The following is a 21,862-nucleotide window of genomic DNA, read 5'->3' on the forward strand; positions in this document are numbered from 1 at the left end:
TGGAGCAAATATTTCGAGTTTGCCCTCTGTATCAGTGATTATTTCCACAATATCAATTCTGTTTCTTATTTCCTATAATGCAGACTTTATTTTTATGAAAACGACTTCAGTTTTCTTGCTATTGCTGCTTATCTAACACGGCACTTAGTTCCCTGAAGCTGTTCTGCAAACTGTTTTCCCTAAGATTTTCTTCAAGGCTTCATTTTCAAAGATGCGTTCTTCTTGATGATGTACCTTTCCCCCTGTTCTCACCAAGGGCATACTCTTGTGACTGTTTTTCTTTTACCTAGAGCATAGTCTATAGCAAATCAGGGTTTGCCTCAGAAAAGTGGCTTCCCCTTGGTTATGGTAAGTAAAGATTTCCATATGGGGTGAGATTGAGGGCTCCAGAATTGACATGATTGGATCTGAATTCCTGTCTTATCACTTATTAGCTATAAAATTTGAGTAATATAAATTTAATTTTAATATAAATAAATAATATAATATAAATATAAATAATATAAAAATAATTAATATAAATAAATATAATATAAATATATAATATATTATATATAAATTTAATATAATTATATATAAATAAATAGAAATATATTTTAATATAAATATAAACAATATTATATTATAAATAATATATTAGTTTAATATAATATAATATACACTTAATATACATAAATAATATAAATAAATATAAAATATAAATATATATTTATTTATAATATATAAATAAATATAATATAATATATAAATGTAATACATATAAATAATATATTTTAATATAAATATAAATAATATATTATAAGTAATATAATATTATATATTTAATATAAATAAATAATATAAATAAGTATTATAAATATAAATATATATTATTTATAATATATAAATATTATAAATATAAATGTATAATATTTGTGATATATAAATATTATAAATATAAATGTATATTTATTTATAATATATAAATAAACATAATATAAATACTTTTTAATTATAATATAAATATAAATAAATAATATAAATATAACATAAACAAATATAAATAAATAATAACAATGATGATGTTGATAATATAATAGCTGCTGTCATTTGTTGGGTGTTTATTATAAGCAAGACTGTGTGCTAAGCACTGTGAACTCTATCTCGGCTCATTTTCCAGATGTGCTTCTTTTTTATTAATGACTTTGAATAAATACTTAAAGTCTCTACCCCTCCATTCCCATTTGTACAATAGGAATTATAAAAATAATCCTGAACTCAACGATTTGAAGATTAAATAAGAAAGCGCATATAAAGTGCTTAGGGTTCCATAAACGTTTATTGCGAATGGCAGTATTGAAGTAACGGCAGTGGTGGTGAAAGTTGGTAAGCACAGCTCCTTGCCAATTCCCAACGATTGCTGGTTTTCATCTCATGAGCTTCTTCTCACTCCATCACGGAGCTGTGTAAGATCCTACCAGGTAGGACATGAAACCTCTCACCTTCTATCATGTGCAGCTCTAGAAGGGCAGATGAGACTGAGTTTCAAAGGGTCTTCTCTATGTTACGAAGGAGTTAGACTCTGGCCCAGAGTAGACAATTTTTTTAAGGATTTGCATCAGGAAATGGAAGCAGATTGCTAGATGTGTTCCCACACACTTCCTCCTCACTCCCTCTTCGTGCCACATTTCCTCACCTTGTTGTTCTCTGGGTTTCTAGCCTTTTAAGTTAATATAGGAAAATCTCGGAACCTAGGGGATGACAGTAGGGGAGAATCAAACTTAAATGTCCACAATTTCTCAAGGAACCAACACTGCTATCTTTTGTGAGATGTAAGAGAGGAAAACCACCAATTTTAAATCCAGTCTAACTCTACAGTTCACGTAATTATGAGATAAGTCTCTAAGCTTCTAGCTAAATAAAAGTTATCCTTTCGTCTCAGTTTTAGTGTGCTTAAAAAAAACAGTTCAGTGTTTACATATCCTAATGGAAATTTTAGTGGAGAACTAGGAGAAACTGGATCAAGGTTAAGCAGGTCATGTGGACTTTATATTAGATCGCCAATGACAGTCATTTTGCTGTGTGCCAGGAAGGCCTAGCTTTAAATCTCACCATTCTCAATCAAAATTCTAGTAGGGTTTTTTGTTTTGTTTTGTTTTTTGAATTTTTTTTGAGAATTTGACAAGCTGATCCTACTTATATGAAAATACACAGGATCTAAAAAAAAAAAAAAAAACTTAAAAAAAAACTTATTATAAAGACATCACAAACATAGAGAAAATAAGAAAATACTTTGATGCTGGGAAAAGAGAAGACCTATAGACCAGATCAGGACCATATGAGGTCTAATGAGATGAACCATAAATGGACACATAAGTATGTGATTGTTGCTATTTGAGAAGTAGCTATGTAACTCAATGGAGAAATGAAAAATGTCTTTAAACAAATGGTGTGGATTAACTAGATATCCATATAGATTTTTTAAAAAGGATATCAACGTTCACCTCACACCATAAGTGGTATACCCGTATGATGGCATACTACTCAGCAATAAAAACCAATAAACTATTGATAAATGGAATCACATGGATAAACCATGGTTTTCATGCTAGATTAAAGAAGCTAGACACAAAAGGATACATGCTGCAGAATACCACTCATATAAAATTCTAGAAACGTGAACTAGACGGAAAGCAGATCAGAGGTCATCTGAGGATGGGGGCAGAGAAAGGAATGGATTTTAAAGTGGTCAGAGGGAACTTCTGAGATTGACAGAAATGCTCATCATCTTGGTTATGGTGATACATATTGGTGATACATATATAGTTTTTCCCTTTTTTCCCCTTTATATTTGTGTGTGTGTGTGTGTGTGTGTGTGTGTGTGTGTGTGTGTGTGTCTGCGTTTAGGTATACACACTATAGCCTATACACTATACACAGAATATATTGTATATCAGTTACACCTCAATAAAGAGAAAAACGACCTTCTTGAGCAAGTGATCTATAGACAGTGGTCTCCGAATTTTTACAAAGTAGTAAGATTTCCACATCATAAAAAGAATCACAGATGAATCCGAAACATTCCGTTTAATCAGTCATGTATTTGTTTTACGCAACTTCTAGAAAGACATCTTACCTGTTCCTTCATTCATGATCATGTAAACTCTAACAACATTAATGTACATTCACTAAACACAAACATAAGAACAGAAAAAAGGCCTTCTTCACACTTCATCAGATTGAAAGAAGAAAACTTTGGTCTGTCTGAGACTGGTATTCTGAATCAGTCACTGTATTCTAACATTAACATTTCTCAGTCTGATACGTCCCTACAAAATTCTTCAGGCTATGCTACGCAAAGTTATGAGTTCATAACGTTCCCCAAATAGTCATGTCCAAGGTGTAGTGTACCCACAAGGCAGAAAAGGCCTGCTGTAACCATTTCCATGAAACATCATGCTTTCCCTGGCTTAGGTCAAGTACCAAGGAAGGGTACGGTCCCATTACTGCACAAACAGGTTACAGTTTGTTTAGCCTATTACTGGTCTAAGCCTCCATTTCATAAATTTCAAACATTGCCAAATATGGTCTCTGGCCAGGTATTTGTCTTAGATGTTAAATTTACAAATGGAAGATTATAATCCTCACCTGAAGGTGTGCAGAATCCACTAAGGGAAACAGAGAAGTAAATAGTGGCAAAAATGCAGTAAGTGCTCTTACTGCAAACTGTACTAGAGAGAGGGCCTGGAGAAGTGTCACTGATGAGGTGTCAGGAACAACCATTCTAGGCAGAAAAACAACATGGGCAGAGACACGATGGAGAGGCACACGGTTAAGGCGAAGGCTAAATGCAAGGTCCTCGTGTGCAGTGAGAGGAAAAGTAGGAACCATATCATGAAGGGCTGTATTAGATGCCATGCTAAAGATCAGGCTTAGCCTAGAGGGGAATTTTTGGAAACTTACAAGGAAGAGAATAAAATAATTAGATTTGCTCATTATGGAAATCACCGTGGGCCTGCAGTGGATTTTCACAGGGATGAAGACCCAAGGCAAGAAATACGAGCTACAGAGAGAATTACAATAATCTAGTAACTATTGTAATAGATTACAATAGTAATCTCTTGTAGGAAAATTACTACAATAATCTAGTAACTCTAGTTCCTAATAACTAGTGCTCTAGTTAAAAGGACAGAGTGTAAATATATTTAAGAGAATCATAATGCATTAAGATTCAGGAGCAACTATCTTCTTTTTAAAATATTTGCCTTCCTCATCTGCTAAGAGTAACCCCACCAACGGCCTTTCCTAATCTCTTTGCTCATCGTTCTACATGTTCTCTCAAAAAACTCATAGATAGTCCTTTCTTCACCTGTCAACACTATGCAAAGTAGTGTAATTTATGTGGGTTATTTCTGGATACTAACGAGGACATATTAAGTATAAAACAGCCGAATGCTTTATTATGCCCTGAGGAAGACAATCACCTTTTCTATTCCTTGCTTACTTACTTAGAAAGCATTGTTCTGCTTAGAAAGTAGTTCAATTCAGGAAATGACTACAATCCAAAATACCAAATTTTGAAACTAAAAATCCCCACATTAAAAACAAAGTGCCACAGAATAAACAATGGAGCCAGTATCTTACAAGACATCATGTCACTTGTCCTCCACACCTGCCAGTGGCTTCTGAACTTTATCAGAATTAGGAACCTCACCAAGATATAATGCAGCCCAGAGCAATGCACCCGTATAACATCTATACTTGTGTCAGGGCTCCCTGGAGCCTCTTCCCTGATCCTCCGAGGTCTCTGACTCTGGGTTAAGAGCCCCCAAATATCTATCCTCGCCGTGAGTTCCAAACCCTTTTCTCCCAATGGCTCATAAACACTTTAAACAAACAAACAGACAAACAAAAAACTACATCTTATTGAGATATAATTCACATATGATGTTAAAAGCGTAAAAATCCAGTGGTTTTTGGTATATTCAGAGAGGGGTACAACCATCACCGCCATCTAATTCCAGAACATTTTCATCACCTTAAAAAGCAACTCCACACTCATTAGTGATGTGTACCTGTTTCCCACAACTCCAGGCCCCTTGCAACCACTAATCTAATTTCTGTCTTTATGGATTTGCCTATTCTAGACATTTCACATAAATAAAACCATACGATATATGGGGGGGGGGGGGGACCCAACATGCCCCTGTCATTAACAAGTGCATGTAATGATTTTAATGGTGATAAGACCAAATCTGCAAGTCAAGTGGTCTTTCTCAGTTCTTCCTCCTGAACGCCCTGGGGACATGAATATGCTCAAGGGATAGAACGGGGATGGTGGGGGGAGGGAAATATCTTTATTGGGTTCAAGAATTAGGAATATTTCAGTGCGAACAGGAGTATGTTCCTAGTTCCATTATGTAAAATAAAATGAAAGAGTGCATGGTCCCTGAAGAGCAGCATACAAGTCAAAAGACCCAAAAAGATTTATAACAACGTTGAAAACCAAAACCTGATTTTTTCCTTAAATTCTTCTATCGTCAATGACATGATGCAAAAGCCAACAGGACTCTAATTGCCACGCAATTAGAGTGCTTGGCTTAAATTATGCAACACCTTGATATTCTTTTACAGTTACAGAAAAAGAAAGAAATGAAACTTGAGTAGGATTTTTGCCTAAAAACTTTAAATTGCATTCTTCTGTAAGGTAGGAACAGATGAAAACTTAGGTAGATATATGTCTGTCTCTCTCCTTGGCATTTTATTCTGCTTGCAACGTATCACCATAGAATCGATCCCTCTTTCCAAGCATGATGCTCTAATATGCAAGTGGATATCCCCTGGGTGCCTTTGTGCAGGACAAAACATCCAGCAAGCTTAGCTTCTGGGAGTTGAATGATTTTAACTGGCCTGGAGTAAGTCCACTCTATCTGTGATACAGAACAACCCCAGCTTTCCAGCTGTGAGGAGGGGAATGCTTTGCATTATTAAATTGTAGCCATATGCTGCAAAAACAGACCTTGTAAATATGGAGAGGGACAAGAATTTAAATGGAGAGGAAACTTCAGATGCGGGCAGTCCTTTTTAAAAGAACCTTAGATACTTGAGTAATGAGTAAAAACAACTGCCTAGGGCTATGGGTACGGTCACAGCCCAACCCGGGCTAGTTAAGAGCGACACCTCTTTCACAAGGGGACCTTCACCCTCACTGTCGGGCATCCAGGTATTTAACAAAGAAGGAAAACTTGCTCTGTAAGGCAAAGTGGTCTTTTACAATTTAACAAATTGCAACCTGTTTCGGTGCACGGCCTCTTAAAACTTTTCTGGAACTAGGCGCCCACATCAATATACTGAGATTTCACTTGGACTCTATGTTACTGGGTATCGTTTCAGATACCACAGGAGCCTGCAGTACAGTTATAAAGCTAGGAGAAACAAAAGTTTGGCTGTCATTTCTCCCACAGCTAGTCCTTTCTCTCAGAGCTTTGTGAAAGGACAGCATCCGCCGGGTTAAAATCACGCGTGTGACTGTGCACCAAGTGGGCTCCCGACCTGTGCACGTGCACAGCACGCGACCCTGGAGGAAAGATGGAACAGAAGACAAGACGGGGGCTCCGGAGCTCTAGCAGGTGCAATAACTTGTCACAGAGGACACCCCCTGCTTGGTCAGTGCCCTGACCCCACAGCCTCAGAGGCTCTCAGCTGACATCGTGCCCCAAACTCACCCCCACTCAGGCAAGGGTCACTCACGATTCACCTCTATCTTCTGCTCACCCCCACCCACCGCCCCCACATCCCAGCAGCTACGGCTGTAACAACCGCCCCCGGGGAACCAAGTACACACCCACTGTGAGTGCCAGGAGGCCCAGACTCGGTCCTGTTAAAGGGGCTGAGCACAAAGATTTCTCCTTTCTTTCTCTGTGTGGAAGTGCACGCTCGTGAACACTTAGCCAAGCGTAGACGAGGCCAACGTTCATTTTTTCACAAGGCATCGCACCACAGTAAATGGTCTTATTCATCAGGTGCAGGGGAGGAGAGCAAGGAAAAAAGTACTAATGATGCAGTGGGATTATACTGACTTAAGCTTTTGGACCCACGAAAAAAAGTGAGTTTTAACCTCCGTCCGCCAGTAACTAATCGGAACCACGGGCAAATCACTTACCGTCTTTGCCCCATTTATGTAAGTAAAGAGAAGAAACTAAACTAGCAGTGTATAAGCACTGACATCTTATGCTTTCTTGAGTGTGTCAAGCAAAAAAAAAAAAAGGATGTTGGATTATAGTAGTAAATTATTCATTTGAAAATTTTAACCGTTTCCTTGGTGGGGGGATGTGTAAGCAAATATAAACATAACATAAAACAGAGGTGTCCCACTCTGCCTGGGAGAATCTGATAAGACACATAGAAGAGTTTGGACATACAGGATAAACAAGATTTTGTAGGATGGATGCAGAAGGGCTGGCAGAGGAAGAGCAATGTATTGCATGAAAGAAAGGGACAGAAAAGGACCTGGTGTCTGATACTGAATAGCATTTAAACTCATGACATAGAATGTGGGTAATAAGCAGTGAGATATCAGGAGTTTTTAAATTTTTTTTAACGTTTATTTATTTTTGAGAGAGAGAGAGAGACAACCCGAGTGGGGGAGGAGCAGAGAGAGTGGGAGACACATAATCGGAAGCAGACTCCAGGCTCTGAGCTGTCAGCACAGAGCCTGACGCAGGGCTTGAACTCGTCAACTTCGAGATCATGACCCCAGCCGAAGTTGGACGCTCAACCAACTGAGCCACTCAGGCGCCCCTGAAAATGCTTTCAGACAAGCAAAAACCGAGAGAAATTTGTTGCTACTATAGAGATATTTAATGGAATTCTTCAAGGAAAAAGAAAATGATCCCAGATGGAAGGTCAATTGTACAAGAAGAAATGAAGAGCACGAGAAAGAATAAATAGATGGGTGAATCTAAATGAATATTAACTATAAAAAAAATAAATAGCATGATTTCAAAGTATAACCTCCAGTTTGAAAACTCTTGCCCCATCAGCCTTTTGAGTCATTATTCTAGTTGTACGGCCATCATGGAAATAAGCACGAAGATACTGTGACAAGGCAGAGCAAAGGCATCCTGACAGCTTGGGGACACGGAAAAGATCTCCTGAGACAGAAACAAGTATAAATTATCTCTGATTCCTCCACTTACATTCTTCACTCCTGAAAAATTCAATAGCCCACGGTTTCTCCTACAAATCCTACTCTTCCTTTGCTTAGGGTGTTTGCTCACGCTATTCTCTGACTGAAGCGCAAACATCCTCTCTCCCTCACTTCCCAATCTCTGTATGCCCAAGTCTTTCAGAGTTGAATAAAAACTTCCCTGCCACACACCACCAACCATCCCCGGCACTCACTCCAACTCAACTGTAGTAATCTTTGTCTTTTATAAGGTCATGATCTCACGGTTCCTGGGATCAAGCCCCGCGTCGGGCTCTGTGCTGTCAGAACAGGGCTCCTCAGACAAGACTCATGGGCTATCTAACCAAGAGATAGCTCCAAGCTATCTCACACAGAGGAAAACTCAAATCTGGTAGAGAAGACAGTGAATCAAATTTTGGGAATGTTAAATTTTGAGCTGCCCATGGGACGTATAGGGAACTGTGTCCAAAAAGTAGTCGGGCACATGAAACATCAGGAGAGAGATCTGTTCCAAAGGTGCATATCTGAGAATAACAAAAGGTAAGTGACCTTGAAGTCACGGCGGGGGGGGGGGGGGGGGGGGGGGGGCGTGGGTCTGCAAACACATGGAGAACTAAAGATAAAAGTCTGGTTAAGTAAAGGGAAGAAGCAACTGGAAGGAAACATAATGGTTCCCCGGTTACTAGGAAAAGGCCCTGTTTTCAAAAGCACAGGCAACAAAAGCAGAAAGCAGGTGAAATTATATCAAACTAGAGCTTCTGCCCAGCAAAGGAAAACACTTAACAGCGTGTTACTGTGACCAATGGGATGTGAGAACACAGTTGCAAACCACGTATCTGAGAAGGAGCTAGAAAAGAAATTCCTACAACTTAGTAGCAAAGCAGAACAAAAACAACTACTAACCGTGACTTAAAAATGGGCTAAGGATTTGAGTGGGGTCTCTGCAGAGAAGATACACACATGGATGGCCAGCTGGCATAGGAGAAAAGGCTCAGGAAATGCAAATAAAAATCACAATGCGATATCACGTCACACCTATCAGGATGGCTATTGTCAAGTAAACAAACGGCAACAAGTGTTTCAGAAAATGTGGGCAAATCCAAGTCCTTGCACTCTGTTGGTGAGAATGCAAAATGGTGCGGCCACTATGGGAGAAAAGTATGGCAGTTCCTCAAAAAACTAAAAGTAATACTACCGTATGATCCAGCAATCTCACTCTTAGGTATTTATCCAAAAGAACTAAAACCAAGATATTAAAGAGATATCTGCCTTCCCGTGTTCACTATTGGCACTATTCTCAATAGCCAACATGTGGAAAGAGCCTAAATGTCCATTGACAGATGAATGTACAAAGAAAGCATGGTGTATGTATACAAGGGGATACTATTCAGCCTTTAAAAAGAAAAGAAATTTTGGAATATGCAACAACATGAATGAACTTTGACAATAACATGCTGAGTGAAATAAACCAGTCACAGACAAACAAATGCTTCACGATTCCACCTATGTGAGGTATCTCACATAGGTGGAATCCGAGTCAATTCGTGGTTGTTAGGGGCTGGGGTAAAGGGGAAATGGGGAGTTGCTAATCAACAGGCTTAAAGTTTCAGTCAAGCAAGATGAATAATAGCTCTAGAGATCTGTTGTGCAACACTGTAACTATATTCACTTAAAAAGTTCTTAAGAGGGCAAATCTCATATTAAGTATTCTTATCATAATAAACTAAAACTTTAAAAAAAGCAAGGGAGTTTTAAGTAGAACATGGTCAACTGGATCAAATAAAAGCTCAAGAACACTGGAGCTGGACTAGAACGGAAAAGAACCACTGGCCTAGGATCATAAAAAGTTATGAGCTTAAATGAGCATCATTTTATGTGGAGACAGAAGCACAGGTGTGGGAGAAGTTAAGGAGGAATTTTAGAGTCCTTTTCATGAGGAAGAAGGGACATGTGGGACTCTAATTTGAAGCAAGTGTCTGAACGAGGGGCAAAAGACTCATTTTTTTAAACAAGAAGTAAGTTGCCAGGAATGAATAAAGGTGATATATGCGGAAAGCTGGAAAAAGAAGGGACACAGAAAATTTTCAATGGAGACAGAAAAGTTGGCGGCTTCCAAAAGTAGGACCACTATAAAAAGGCAAGCGGGAAAAATATTTGCAGGATGTGAATACAAAGGACTAAGATATAAAGTGTTGCCAAGGGAAAAGCAATCTCTAATGATACATTTGTATCCTTTCTCATATCACTACTAGAAACTGTGTCACAAAATTTCACACCACATCTCCCTTGATGTCAAAAGCCTTAGAACAAAAGTGACTACCTAAAAACTACAATTCTACCCCACATAAAACTTGAAAATATCTTTCTTTGCCTCTTTTATATAATCTCTAACATGCTCTTCTTATGTATCCTATCTTGAGCTATAACTTCGTCTATGTCATCTTAAGCTTTTAGAAGAATGCTATGTAAAACAAATCAACACATTTCTATTTGGATCCGCATCACATGATACTTCCTGTAGGAAGTCTTTTTGATGAACCTAGCTAGAAGAGAAAGGAGGATGGAAAAGCCCTCGCTCGTACCAAACACCTGCTACTTGCCAAGTATGCTCTCCCATCTGATGCTTACAACTGGCGGGGGTAGAATTGCGCTGAATTCCAGAGAAGTTGGCTGATTTGCTCATGCTCCTCATGGGCCTCATGATCATGGTAAAACATGGAGCCTCGATTCAGGGGGACAAATTTAATTCCAAAGTTCATGTTCTTCCCACTCCACCTTGCTCCCTACAATGGTTGGAAACAGTATTTCACAACTTTGAACTCCCATGACACTGGAGTTGTCACACTGACTCTTCCTCAAGTAGTCTGCATTAAAATTATAAAATTTTATGTATTTATGAAAACAAAAGTGTGGGGAGGGCAAGGTCCATTTGTAATGCAAAACCACGGTAAAACCATTGGCTATTTTACCTTCCACAGCATCTAGCCTAGAGCCATGCATACAATAGATGCTCATTAAACATCCATTACAGAAAAATCCACCTATAGACAGATGTTTATTGTCCTTGGTGTAGCATGGTGTATATTTCCAACTTCCCCAAGGCCAATGGCAGACTTTACCCATTTAAAGCCGACTCAACCCACACCCTGTATACTGGAATGTAATATTTAATTCTGAATCCAGCAACCCATGGGCACTCAATTAATTTTATTTGTTGCCCAACAGGGTAGGTAATTGGGGAGACATGGAAATATCTCCTTCTTTCATGACCTTATAAGACATTCTTAAATTATCTTTTCCTCCCAAAAGTAGTACTAGGTGATCAGACTAAAACCATTGTAGAGGCTGGGCCTGGTGCTACTTCTAAACAGATCAACTTTTGCAAAGTAGGGGTTGTACCCAAGCACCCATATGCAGCCTATAAAAATAAGGAGCTGAGGGCGATGTGCCCTTCTGGCTTTTTAAGAGTAATTTGCCAAGGGACGCCTGGGTGGCTCAGTCGGTTAAGTGTCTGACTTCAGCTCAGGTCATGATCTCACATTCATTGAGTTCGAGCTGTGCTGACATCTCAGAGCCTGGAGCCTGCTTCGGGTTCTGTGTGTGTCTCTCTCTCTGCGACCCCCCTCCCCACCCCCCCCACCCCCGCCATCGCACTCTGTCTCTCTCTTTCTCAAAAATAAATAAAAATTTTTAAAAATTTTTTAAAGAGGAATTTGCCAAGAAAACGCATTCCTAATCTTCTACTCCTATAATCTGAATTCTATTCTAAATTTGAACATTTAAGAACTTTACTGAATGTGATATCTTGAAAAAAATTAGAGGATAAAAAGGAAAAACGTCTCTGAAACAAAATCTGTTACAAAAAAAATCTTTTTATTTTTGCACTGACTTGTAACAAGACCTCATTCTAAAATTACATTAAAGGTTTACCTACGATGTCAAGCCTTACCACAGTTAACCATCCTTCCACTGTATTTCTACTTCCATGAATAGAAAGCCTGTTTATATTCTGTTGTATATTGTCTAATGCCAGAGTTTAAAATTACTTCTAAATTTCATGAAATCATGCCTTTTTCTCTATTAAAAAAATGCTTGATTCTTATGGATACAATAAATGAGAACATGAGAATGGGTGGGTCTGAACTTACTGAGGAGTAAATAGGCTATGATTTTTTTTAAAAAAATCAGAGTAATTTTTCTTTTCGTTGACTTTGAACATCATATTCTAAGACAAAACATGCTTTATGAGCTCCTTCAGGGCCTATGAAAAATGTATGTGCCTTCGCATGCAAAAAGAAAAATGTTATATTACTTCTGTAACTATTAGAGAGTAACGTTTGTCCCAAATTCTAAGTTCTGGAGACATCAGTGAGAAGTCAAGCAGATATGGGCCCTACTGATTCCAACAGATGATAACTACAGCTACAGATGCTGAGCTAGCTTTATCGATAATTATTTGGTTGGTTTTCATTAGTTTCAAGACAACCCTCTGTTGACTTTAATCTCAGTACCTATAAAATGGAGTTGGGGAGAAATCAACTGCAAAATTTTTATTATTTAGAGAATTTCTTAAATGCAAGATCAGCATATCCTTATACACACTTAATATACACTATAATGGATCAAAGAGGAAATGAAAAGAGAAATCAAAAAATATGCTGAGGCAAATGGAAATGGAAATGAAACACACCAAGATTTATGGGGTGCAGCAAAAGCAGTTCTGTAAGGGAAGTTCATAGTGATAAATGCCCACCTCAAGAAACAAGAAATGTCTCAAATGAACAAGCTAACTTTATACCTTAAGAACTAGAAAAAAAGAAAAACAAAGTCCAAAGTTAGCAGAAGGAAGGAAATAACAAAGATGAGAGCAGAAATAAATGAAGCAACTGATGGTGCAAATAGAAAGGATCTTAAGAGACTACTACGAAAAATTACACGCTAACACACTGAATAACCTAGAAACAATGGATAAATTCCTAGAAACATACAACCTACCAAGACTGAACCATGATGAAACAGAAAATCTGAACATACCAATTACTAGTAAGGAGATAGAATAAGTAATCAAAAACCTCCCAACAAACAAACTTCTATATAGACAGCTTCACAGAAGAATTCTGCCAGTCCCCCCGCCCAAAAAAAAAAAAAAAAAAAAAAAAAACAAAAAAACACAATCCTTCTCAAACAAATAAAAGACAAGGGAACTCTTCCAAACTCATTTTATGAGGCCAGCTTTACCCTGAGACCAAAACCAGAAAAGGATGCCAGAAGAAAAGAAATATTTCTATGAACATAGATGCAAAATCCTCAACAAAATATTAGCAAACCAAATTCAACACTACATTAAAAAGATCATCACCATGATCAAGTGGGATTTATCCCAGCGATGCAGGGATGGTTCAACATCTGCAAATCAATGTGATACACCACTTTAACAAAATGAAGGATAAAAATTATATAATCACTTCAACAGATGCAGAAAAAGCATTTGACAAAATTCAATGTCTGTTTATGATAAAAACTTTCAACAAAATAGGTACAGAGGGAAAATACCTCAAAATAATAAAGGCCATATATGACAAGTGCACAGATAATATCATACTTGATGGTGAAAAATTGAAAGCTCTTCCTCTAAGATCAGGAGCTAGACAAGGATGCCCACTCTACTACTTTTATTTAACATAGTACTCATAGCACTGGAAGTCCTCGCCAGAGCAATTAGGCAAGTAAAAGAAATAAAAGGTATCCAAATTGGAAAAAAAAAAAAAAAAGAAAAATAAAACTGTCACTATTTGCAGATAACTTGATATTATATATTGAAAATCCTAAAGACCATCAGAAAACTGTTAGGACAGGGACACGTGGGTGGCTCAGTCAGTTAAGTGTCCAATTCATGATCTGGGCTCAGGTCATGATCTCACGGTTCATGAGTTCAAGCCCCACTTGGGATTCTGTCTCTCCCTCTCTCTGCCTCTCTCTCTAAAAATAAATAAACAAACCTAAAAAAAAAAAAACTATTAGAACAAACAAATTTGGTAAAGTTGCAGGATAAAACATAAATACTCAAAGTCTGTTGCATTTCCACATGTTAATAGTGAACTATCAGAGAAATGAAGAAAACATCCCATTTACAATTGCATCCAAAAAAATTAAAATACCTAGGAATATATTTAACCAAGGAGGTGAAAGACCTGTATATTGGAAACTAAAAGACATCAATGAAAGACATAGATGAAGTAAAAATAAATGGAAAAATATTCTATGCTCACAGATTGGAAGAATTCATATTGTTAACATGTTCATACTACCCAAAGGAATCTACAGATTCAATGCAATCACTATCAAAATTCCAAAGGCAATTTTCACAGAAATAGAACAAGCAGTCCGAAGAGTTGTATGGAACCATAAAAGATTCCAAAAAGCAAAAACAATCGTGAGAAAGAACAAAGCTAGAGGCATCACACTCCTTGACTTCAAACTGTATTATAAAGCTATAGTAGGGGCACCTGGGTGGCTCAGTCGGTTAAGCATCCGACTTCAGCTCAGGTCACGATCTCGCGGTCCGTGAGTTCAAGCCCCGCGTCAGGCTCTGGGCTGATGGCTCAGAGCCTGGAGCCTGCTTCCGATTCTGTGTCTCCCTCTCTCTCTGCCCCTCCCCCGTTCATGCTGTGTCTCTCTCTGTCTCAAAAATAAATAAACTTAAAAAAAAAAAAAAAGTGTGGTATTGGTACAAAATCACATGCACTGATCAATGGAACAGAGCAGAGAGCCTAGAAATAAACTCCTACATATACACTCAGTTCATTTATGACAAAGGAGCCAAGAATACACAATGGGGAAAGGACAGTCTTTTCAATAAACAGTGTTGGGACAATTGCACCATCACATGCAAAAGAATGAAACTGGACCACTATTTCTTCTATACACACAAAACTAACTCAAAATAAAGACTTGAATGTAATGCTTGAAACTGTAAAACTTTTAGAAGAAAACATAGGCAGTAAGCTCTCTGACATCAGTCTTGGCAATGATTTTTTTGAATCTGACACCAAAAGCAAAAGCAATAAAAGCAAAAATAGACAAGAGGGATTACATCAGTCAAAAAAGTTTCTGTATAGGAAAAAAGACCATTAACAGAAAAAAAATGCAACCTATTAATCGGGAGAAATATTTGCAAATCATATATGTGATAAGCAGCTAATATCCAAAACATATGAAGAATTCACACAACTCAAGAGCAAAAAAAAAAAAAAAATTCTGACTTAAAAATGAGCAGAGGACCTAAATAGACATTTTCCAAAAAAGACCCACAGATGGCCAACAGGTACATGAATAAATACTCTACACTCTACATTATTAATAATCATGACAATACAAATCAAAACCTCAATAAATGAGATATTCATTACCTCACACCTGTTAGAATGGATATTACCGGAAAGACTAGAAATAACAAGTGTAGGCAAGACTATGGAGAAAAGGGAGCCCACTGCACTGTTAGTGGGAATGTACATCGGTGCAATCACTATGGAAAAAAGTATGGACACTCCTCAAAAAACTAAAAATATAACTCTACATGATCAGCAATTCCACTTCTGGGTTTTTATTTTCAAAAACGAAAACAATAATTCAAAAAGATATATCCCCATGTTCACTGCAGCATTACTTACAACAACCAAAATGTGAAAATAACTTAAGTTTCCATCTATGGATTAATGGATAAAGAATATGTGGTGTATATATATATATGGAATATATATATATGAAATATTATTCAACCATAAAAAACTAGGTAATCTTGCCAACTGCAAAAACATGGATCTCAAGGGCATTGTCCTAAGTGAAAGAAATCAGACAGTAAAAGATACCATATGCTCTCTCTGATATGTGGAATATATTTATTATATAGATTTATTTCTACATTTTAAATTAATTAAATTTATATTATATTATATTATATATTTATTTGTATTTATATACATAATAAAGAATTTCTTAAATGTCAGATGAGAATATTGCTATAGTTAATAGATACTCCTTGTTTAATGTATTCCATTGTTTATCTAGTTCCATCCTTGTTCCAGAGAGGATATAAAGTAGTTTATTTGACATTCACCCAATATATGATCCTAATGATTTCCAGAGGTTTGGCCAGAGTACATGCAGACAATCAACAGACAAAATAGCACAAGCACCCTATAAGATGTTCAAAAAAGAAAAGTAAGACAAGGCCATGTCATTCCAGTTGAGAAGGCTCTGGTTAATGATACTTAGAGCGCTTCGTAAGTTTTCATCGTAGTATTTGCAAAAATGGCCCTAAGATCCAGTATTTCTTTGTTGTATTTCCAGCCAAGAGACAGCTAGCTCCCCACATAACTACAGACTTCCTAAATTCCAAAATGAGGTGTCAGCGACTAGCTGACTTAGAGGCAAAATCCAATTTCCAGATTGCCTTGTTTTTCTTGGCTATTAACTATTCGGGCATTAGGCAAGTGACTGAGATTGGGGTGTCTAAAAGATCGCAGCTCAGGGAATATTAAGACACAGAACAACAGGGTTAAGTCAAAGCTAATTTCAAAAGATAGCCATTCAATCACATATTTCGTGAAAGTGACAATGGAGATTTTAATTATCACAAATAAAATTAGGACAGCGTCTAAGTCCCTAAATTAGTGGTCTACTCTCCTTTGGGCCAAACAGTTATTTGCTATAGTTGAGAGAAGATGCAGAGTTCCGTGGCTTAGAAGGGATTAATTTAATGTTCAAAAAGAAGTAACTAAATATAAACATATTACTTCCGACCCCATCATAAACAAAGAAAATGTGTATCACAAAAAAATAAATAAATAAATAAGTGGTCTAGTGCTTCTTGACTAAAATAACAATGTCATATCCTTGGACACCACCAGAATTTTAGAGCACCTTAGCCCTGAAAAGATTATGGTGCCCATCCCACCATGTAACGAAGAATAAAAACAAAATACGAAACCACAGATAGTATAAGGAAATGCAATAAACTGCTTAACGGCTTTTTAAAGTAAAAAAAATAGTGGCTCGGTCGGTTAAGTGTCCTTGGCTCAAGACACGATCTCATGGTGCATGGGTTCGAGCCCTGCGTTGGGCTCTGTGCTGACAGCTGGGAGCCTGGAACCTGCTGCAGATTCTGTGTCTCCCTGTCTCTCTGCCCCTCCCCCACTCACACTCTGTCGGTCTCTCTCTCTCTCTCAAAAATAAACATTAAAAAAAATTTAATGTTTAAGTAATAAAAATAAGCCCCTGAAAATATGCTTTTAAAAATAACAAATACCAAATAACCCTCCTTTCAAAAATGTGCTGCTTTTGTTTGCTTATGCTCAGTTTGCTCACTAAGTTCTAAACCCCAACAAGAAGCACAAGTTAAAAAATTAAAGGCCTATATGAAGACATCCAGACTAGTTTGAAGAGCTTCAAGGTCACCCTTCAGAAGTTCTTCTGAATCAGCAGGGAAGTGGTCTCCGTGTCAGACAGTCATGTCTGATGCTGGAGAAAAGCCAAGCTAGAGGGGGGTTCGATTTGTGCGCAGACACATGCATGACTGATTGGGATTCCACCTTCACGTCTCCCGTGGGGAACAGATTTCACAGAGCTTCCACCTCCAAAAGGACTTGAATTTTCGCCATCTCTTCCCAAGCTGTTGAGAAGGAGATGGTGGCCGCCGCATGGCTTACACACCCCCCAAGTAAAAGGACCGGTTGTAGGAAAAGTGTTAGCCCTCAAAGAGACCTTTTTCCAAAGTTTAGCTAGCTTCTCTTTGTTATAACAACACAAGCAGCAAAGTGATTGTTTCATTGTTTACGGTCGTAGACTGAATTTTCCCATGAATGCATTGTGCCTTTTTGAGATCCTGCGTCTGAAACTTTGCAGATTTCACATTTCAGCCAAAGAAAAAGCCTCCTAAAGATAAATTAGGCTCTAAAATACCAAACATGCTTATACTTAATGAAAAGAGCTTTCAATAATATGTATAGTTTATCCTAATTGACTGAAAACAAAACCTTAATAAGTTCAGGTTTTTCACGTTTCAGATTAGAAACCATTCTATATTCCTAGTGGCTTGATTTATTTCAAGGCATTCCAGAACAAACTCTTACTTTCCTCAAACCAGATTCTGTAATAATCTCCTTGATCAGGTGCATAATACAATGATACACAACGTATGTTAAAATGATGGGATGTTTCTGAATCATTAAAGAAAAATCAAATTTTATTTTATTTTATTTGGGTATCATATATGTTTTATTATATTCTACCTGAGAAACCGGTAATTGATGTACCATTTAAGTATATACAATACCCAACTAATCATAGTATGATCTACAACATCCCAATTTTAAGACATCGTTCGCAAAAAGGTTTGATTTCCAAAGAAAATTTAACAGGGAAAAAAATTAGAGGTGTCCTACCTTGATTACTTCTGTTTGTCATATTATATGCAAACAGATGATTTAAGAGATGTGCTACGCTGAAGGTAGCAAAAGAAAAATTTAACCGAGCTTCTTCACAAATATTGAAAAATCAAATTCTGACATTATATAACAATTCAACAACTATTCAGCTTAAGTACAGAACATAGCTTAAGTACAGAACATTTTTAAGTGAGGGTAATTCTTTCTGTACATGTTCAGAAATGAATTTCAAACAATAACAGCTTTATCAATTTCAAATGCAAAGAACATATCCTTTGTTTAGTCTGACTGACTTACATTACTTACCCACTTTTCTTCTGTTAACCCTCCCCCACCCCATTCTTTGTAAAATGAGTGAGGAAGGTTTTACAAAATATTTGGACACAATTCACTTTGGGTTATCATGCTATGCAGAGAAAATATTACTCAGCTGAAAAGAAGAAATTTTAGGGAAGTTAAAGACATTATAAGCTAATGAAATTTTCTCAACTTCAGAAAATGTCTGACAAAATTTATTAGATTCAAAATAGTCTGTCTTTTTGGTTCTAATCTCCCACCAACACAAAAAATAAAATAATACATTTAACTGGAAATTACATTTAAAACTGTTGTGATTTTTGCCTGTTTTGTTATTGATCTGTAGGAATTTTGAAGGATTCTGACTTTAAAAAGTGGAGAAAATTCAACTTAGGGTACATTTTTCAACCTATATTTAATTAGGACTTTTTACCTTTGAATTATATGCCATTTCTGTCCAACAGAAAGGTTTTGTATAATACCGCACAGGTTAAGATGTAGTTGGAAAAAATATAGTTTTTCTAAGATAAAAATAAAGAACAAAGTACAGGCAAGACTCAGAAATAAAAAAAATATATTGTTTTGACCTCACACTTTTCCTTGCGTATTTACTTCCTGTATCTTTCAACATCATTTTAAAACAAGACTGGCCTGACATATTTTCTTACACGTTGGGGGTTCTTCAGGTATTTCCACCTCATATTAGCAAAGCATTAGGACAAGGGAGATCAAATAATTAAGGACCTGACACTAACTCTCCCTGAGGAAACTTTTATTATTACCTTTCATAAACGTTTTGGTTTATTTTCAATGGAAAAAAAAAAAACAGATCAGATTATTTTGGGAAGTAGAGGGCACGTGTGGTGAGTGTGGATTGTTTTGTTTGTTTTGTTTTGTTTTTGTTATTCCTAGAGCACTCTTTTACCAAAGTTACAGATATAATCAAAATCCTTACGGTAACAAATATTAGAAACCCTGCTTTGACAAGTTTTACGTCCTGAGGAAAAATAAAAAAACTCTTCCAAATCAATGCCAAATTCTGTATGTTCAGATTTAGGAACAACAAAACTATGAAGAGAGCCAAGTTATAAAAGCCCATTTTCAGATCTGGAACAACTTCTGAAAATAAAGAGGGTATTTGGCATGTATTATACTAAAGGAAAAGTCCGACTTTCATTATTCCCTGATTCTTGGAATCCAATAAAAACCTTATGGAAGAAAAACTCGTTTGCAAAAAAAAAACCTTCCCTGAAAACATACCCAACCACGACCACACCCCTCCTTTTAAAGTAATGACGGTTGATAAACTATAATAAGAGTATGGAAATTTTTACTTTTTCTGGTGCATTTTAAAAGGATGACTAAGAGGGTTTTTTGGCTTTTTAAGCAGCAATGACGTTTAGCACCTGAACAATGCGCAACTAAAATCCGTGCGTGTTCATTTTTCCAGAAACACCAACAAAAATTAAAACGGTGATTCGGTTAAGACTGATGACGCCCGCATAGAAGTATCCGCCACTGTGAAGGGCCCAAACAGAATCACCTCGCACCCTGATCATACCTGCCTACCAGAACAAAAGAGGCAGCTGACCAATGATGGGGTGTTTATCAAAACAGTGGTACCTTTGTTCTCCAACAATGTTAGATTGCAAACGTCCTGGAACACATATTTACCTGGAGGATTCTTGGCAGGATCGTTGTGGCTTGGACTTCCTGATTGTCCAGAATCTATAAAGAAATCACAGAAAATGTTTTCTTTTTAATTTGTTTTGAAAGAATTTCACAATCCTCAAACGGACTTTAAAGAAAAAATTTAAGGCCCAACAATGAAGCTGAGTGTTGAAATAGAGTATACTTTCCCAAGCCTTTCGGCGGTAACATTTTATTTATCAAGCTAGATGAATGTCCATACATATTTCTATGTCAAATGGGGGGGGGGGGGTGAGTAGAGATCTATCATCTTCTCAGGACGGAGCAAGGCTTTCTGGAAACAAAAGGTCTGGCCACAAAGCCGCTGAAGGTGGTTTGAAGGTTGGGCCTGTCAGTAGCAATATGAAATAAAGCAGATACATTCCCTAAAAATGCAACCTGAGTGTAATTAAACATGCTTTTAAGAACCTGAAAATGTTTTTATTCCATGAGTATAATAGATAGAAACGAGAGTCTGTTTTTCCAGGATTTCATGTGCATACACACATATCCACTCCCATAATCTCCCAACCTACTGGATCCAGGCCCAGATTTGCCTGCATCCCATAATAGCAATCGATTTGCAAACACCCAAGAAAAGCATAAATTACTAGGTAGAAACTAACAGAGCTTTGTGGAGAGCAAATTGTTGGATCAATTTAATTTCCATCTGTGATAGACAGACTCTGCAGATAAGGAGAAAAAGATCAATGTAGTGTATCTGAATTTCCTATCCCACGTTATTCTTCATTGATGCTTTCTGTAGGGAAAGCAACGTGGAGGCGATACTACAGTTAGGCAACACGCCCTTCCTAGCTAATCTAACACTGTTGTGTTTTGCTCGCTCCTCTTTCCTCCGTGTCCCCTCTGCATTTATCTGTGTCATTTGGCCCCATGTTATTATACACTTACTTGCAGGTTGCTTTGTAATCTTCCTTTATTGGTTCTAGTGTTTAAGTTTTGTCTCCCCAACTAAATTGCATGCTCCAAGGCAGAAGCAGAGATTCTGTCTACTCCTTTTGTGTCTCCCTCAGGGTGCGGGGGTGCTGCTCGTGGCTGTGAATGCACTGGGCTTTCGGTAAATGCCAGAGGAATGACAGGCTCAGATGCAGCCGCCTTGCTTGCCTGCCTAGAGAAGGCAGTTTTGAACTGGATAGCGCATGCCAGCAAAATTTGATAGGTGGCCCTAGATAAGTCTCTTCCCTGAAATCCTGCCATGGTACCTAAGCCAAGATAGGAATCCAGTCTCGTTTAAGCAGAAAAA

General features: G+C 37.3%; 1 protein-coding gene across 6 annotated transcripts in view; it reads right to left on the reverse strand.

Annotated features, from left to right (window-relative positions):
• Window positions 1-21,862, reverse strand: part of NFIB (nuclear factor I B) — a 239,798-nt gene that overhangs the window by 84,444 nt on the left and 133,492 nt on the right. For all 6 annotated transcript variants that reach the window (XM_060609740.3, XM_060609743.3, XM_060609741.3 and 3 more), the window contains exon 3: window positions 20,584-20,637. In XM_060609740.3, the coding sequence (XP_060465723.1) occupies window positions 20,584-20,637 (54 nt within the window). The remainder of the gene's footprint in view (window positions 1-20,583; window positions 20,638-21,862) is intronic.

Source organism: Panthera onca, chromosome D4, assembly GCF_046562875.1.
Source record: "Panthera onca isolate mPanOnc1 chromosome D4, mPanOnc1 haplotype 2, whole genome shotgun sequence".
NCBI lineage: Eukaryota > Metazoa > Chordata > Mammalia > Carnivora > Felidae > Panthera > Panthera onca.